This window comes from Habropoda laboriosa, unplaced genomic scaffold (assembly GCF_001263275.1).
Source record: "Habropoda laboriosa isolate 0110345459 unplaced genomic scaffold, ASM126327v1 scaffold801, whole genome shotgun sequence".
NCBI lineage: Eukaryota > Metazoa > Arthropoda > Insecta > Hymenoptera > Apidae > Habropoda > Habropoda laboriosa.
Window position 1 is genome coordinate 430,062 of NW_017101026.1, and position 2,515 is coordinate 432,576.

A 2,515-nucleotide genomic window follows, 5' to 3' on the forward strand; every position below is an offset into this window, starting at 1 on the left:
ATATTTTATGAAATATATTTTTTTATAGATTGCATCAAGAACATTACTAAAGCAAGTTGCCCCACTTATTACTTTGGATTTGTCTATAAAGAATTCAGACAAGGATAACAATATTGAACATGTGTTACTTCAAACTGATCCTGTTAATTTATTACACCTAACACAACAATTAGAAGATGCTCTAGCAGAAGGTCGCAGTCAACACATTCGTAGACTTTCAAGAGTAATAAAATGATGATAATGCTACTGCATTGTAATTATATTTTATGCAATAAATTGTACGAAAATATGTAAAATGTATGTCTTTTTTTTAAATTTTATCCTCTAATAAAATTATATATTAATTGAATCTATATTGATTACTTAAATTTGAATACAAAAGCATATGTAAAGTTTCCCTTTGATCAGATTACTCTAAATTCTAGCTGACAGTACTTTTCATATGTCACACTGTAGTAAAACCTACGTAAGAATAATACAAATGCATTTATTAGGACTATAGATAGATATTCATTTGAATATTTTATTGGATGACTTTATTGGATCGTACCTTATTGAGCATATAAAAGAAGAACAGTGCATTTGTAGTTACAGTAGTGAAATGTGAACAGTTAGGTATGGAAGTATAATGTGAAATTTAAAATTATATTCACATGTAAAATTAAATACTGTGTGTGAATAGTTAATTAATGATGGATATATTTAATGTAACCACTTCCCTTTCTGTTGGAGATATACCTCTAAACACTTTCACTCTAACAACTACTATAGGGCCACATTTTGCAAGGCAATGGATGCGTTTCAATAATCAAACTGTTGTCAGTAAAGTGCCTGAAGATATACTGTATTTAATTGATCCATATTGGTAATGAGAATATTTATTGTTTATAACATATGTTTAATACATATGTTCATATTATTATATTTTTAAACATAGGTATCAATTTCCTCCATTACATCCTTTATGGCATCAAATCTTGGGCTTAGTTATGATTGTATTAGGTATTATGGGATGGTGTGGAAATGGTGTAGTGGTTTATGTATTTTTAATGACACCATCCCTGAGGACACCAAGCAATCTTCTTGTAGTAAACCTTGCATTCTCAGACTTCATAATGATGGGTTTCATGTGTCCACCTATGGTAATTTGTTGTTTTTATGAAACATGGGTTCTTGGTAAGAAATAGAAAAACCTCATAAATAAACATAAAATATAACATTTTATATTCTACAGTGATAATTTTTTTCAGGTCCCTTAATGTGTGACATTTATGCAATGGTTGGTTCATTATGTGGATGTGCTTCTATATGGACCATGACTGCTATTGCTTTGGACAGATATAATGTTATAGTGAAGGTATGTCATATGCATATACAATATGTACATTTATATATGTAGAAATAATAAAAGTAAAAGTGATATTACAAGAAAATGAAACATTCTTAGGGTATGTCTGGTACACCCCTTACTATCAAAAGAGCTATATTGCAAATATTAGGTATCTGGTCCTTTGGCTTAATATGGACAATTTTGCCTGTGGTAGGGTGGAACAGGTAATTTTTGTATTATGGAAGTATATTTAACCGTAAACGAAATATAGCAAGTACCCTTCATTACATATTAACACATCACGTGTAAAACAGGTATGTTCCAGAGGGTAATATGACAGCATGTGGAACAGATTATCTTACGCAAGATTGGGGTTCGAAATCGTATATATTAGTTTATTCCCTTTTCGTCTATTATACCCCATTGTTCACAATAATTTACAGTTATTACTTTATAGTTTCGGTAAGTATTTAGAACCTCGTGTCAAGTGAGAGACTGTTAATCGCACTTTATAATTATCATCATCGTGTAGGCTGTTGCGGCACATGAAAAAGCAATGAGAGAACAAGCGAAAAAAATGAATGTTGCCTCTTTACGATCGGGAGAAAATCAAGGCGCTAGTGCAGAGGCAAAATTGGCAAAGGTGTTCTGAAATTACGATCTATCGTCGTAAAGTGTATTTTTACTGACGTGTTATATATTTTTTTTTTTTAGGTGGCACTGACGACAATATCTCTGTGGTTTATGGCGTGGACGCCGTATCTTGTGATTAATTATATCGGAATATTCAATCGTTCGTTGATCACACCCCTTTTCACAATATGGGGTTCCCTGTTCGCAAAGGCAAATGCAATATACAATCCGATCGTTTATGGAATCAGGTATGACTTTTTTAAACGCTTCAATATCTTTACTTATCGCGATAAGAGTAATATTAATAATTCTTTCCACAAATATGTTGGGGACAGTCATCCAAAATATAGAGCCGCGTTGAAAGAGAAACTGCCGTTCTTAGTGTGCGGCTCGACTGAAGAACCAACCGCTGCATCTGGAGGGGAGAAAGGTTCGGAAGCTGGTGGAAACTAATAAAAAATAGTAAACAGGGAATCGAAAGTTTTATCAAAGGTTTCTCTCTCATTTCTTTCCTTTTCCTTTAAATTGTAAATACAAAGAGGATCTTTTATA

General features: G+C 32.2%; 2 protein-coding genes across 2 annotated transcripts in view; both read left to right on the plus strand.

The window, feature by feature from the left end:
- The window catches only part of LOC108577901 (COMM domain-containing protein 2), a 1,157-nt gene extending 922 nt beyond the window's left edge, over positions 1-235 (plus strand). Inside the window, exon 5 of the mRNA XM_017941126.1 lies at positions 29-235. Within this exon, the coding sequence (XP_017796615.1) occupies positions 29-235 (207 nt within the window). The remainder of the gene's footprint in view (positions 1-28) is intronic.
- Positions 236-689: 454 nt separating this feature from the next.
- On the plus strand, positions 690-2,425 carry LOC108577900 (rhodopsin-like). Its single transcript, XM_017941125.1, has 8 exons — positions 690-865; positions 938-1,176; positions 1,251-1,357; positions 1,448-1,554; positions 1,645-1,792; positions 1,863-1,973; positions 2,045-2,211; positions 2,299-2,425. Exons 1-8 carry the CDS (start codon positions 690-692, stop codon positions 2,414-2,416), a joined length of 1,173 nt encoding a protein of 390 aa, XP_017796614.1. The 3' UTR covers positions 2,417-2,425.
- The last annotated feature ends 90 nt before the right edge of the window (positions 2,426-2,515 follow it).

What these genes read in the sequence shown, in the direction of transcription:
- LOC108577900 (XM_017941125.1), top strand. Translation starts at nt 690, where the DNA reads ATGATGGATATATTTAATGTAACCACTTCCCTTTCTGTTGGAGATATA. An exon ending in TATTTAATTGATCCATATTG is followed by an intron (nt 866 to 937) that starts GTAATGAGAATA and finishes TTTTAAACATAG; the next exon opens with GTATCAATTTCCTCCATTAC. An exon ending in TTATGAAACATGGGTTCTTG is followed by an intron (nt 1,177 to 1,250) that starts GTAAGAAATAGA and finishes AATTTTTTTCAG; the next exon opens with GTCCCTTAATGTGTGACATT.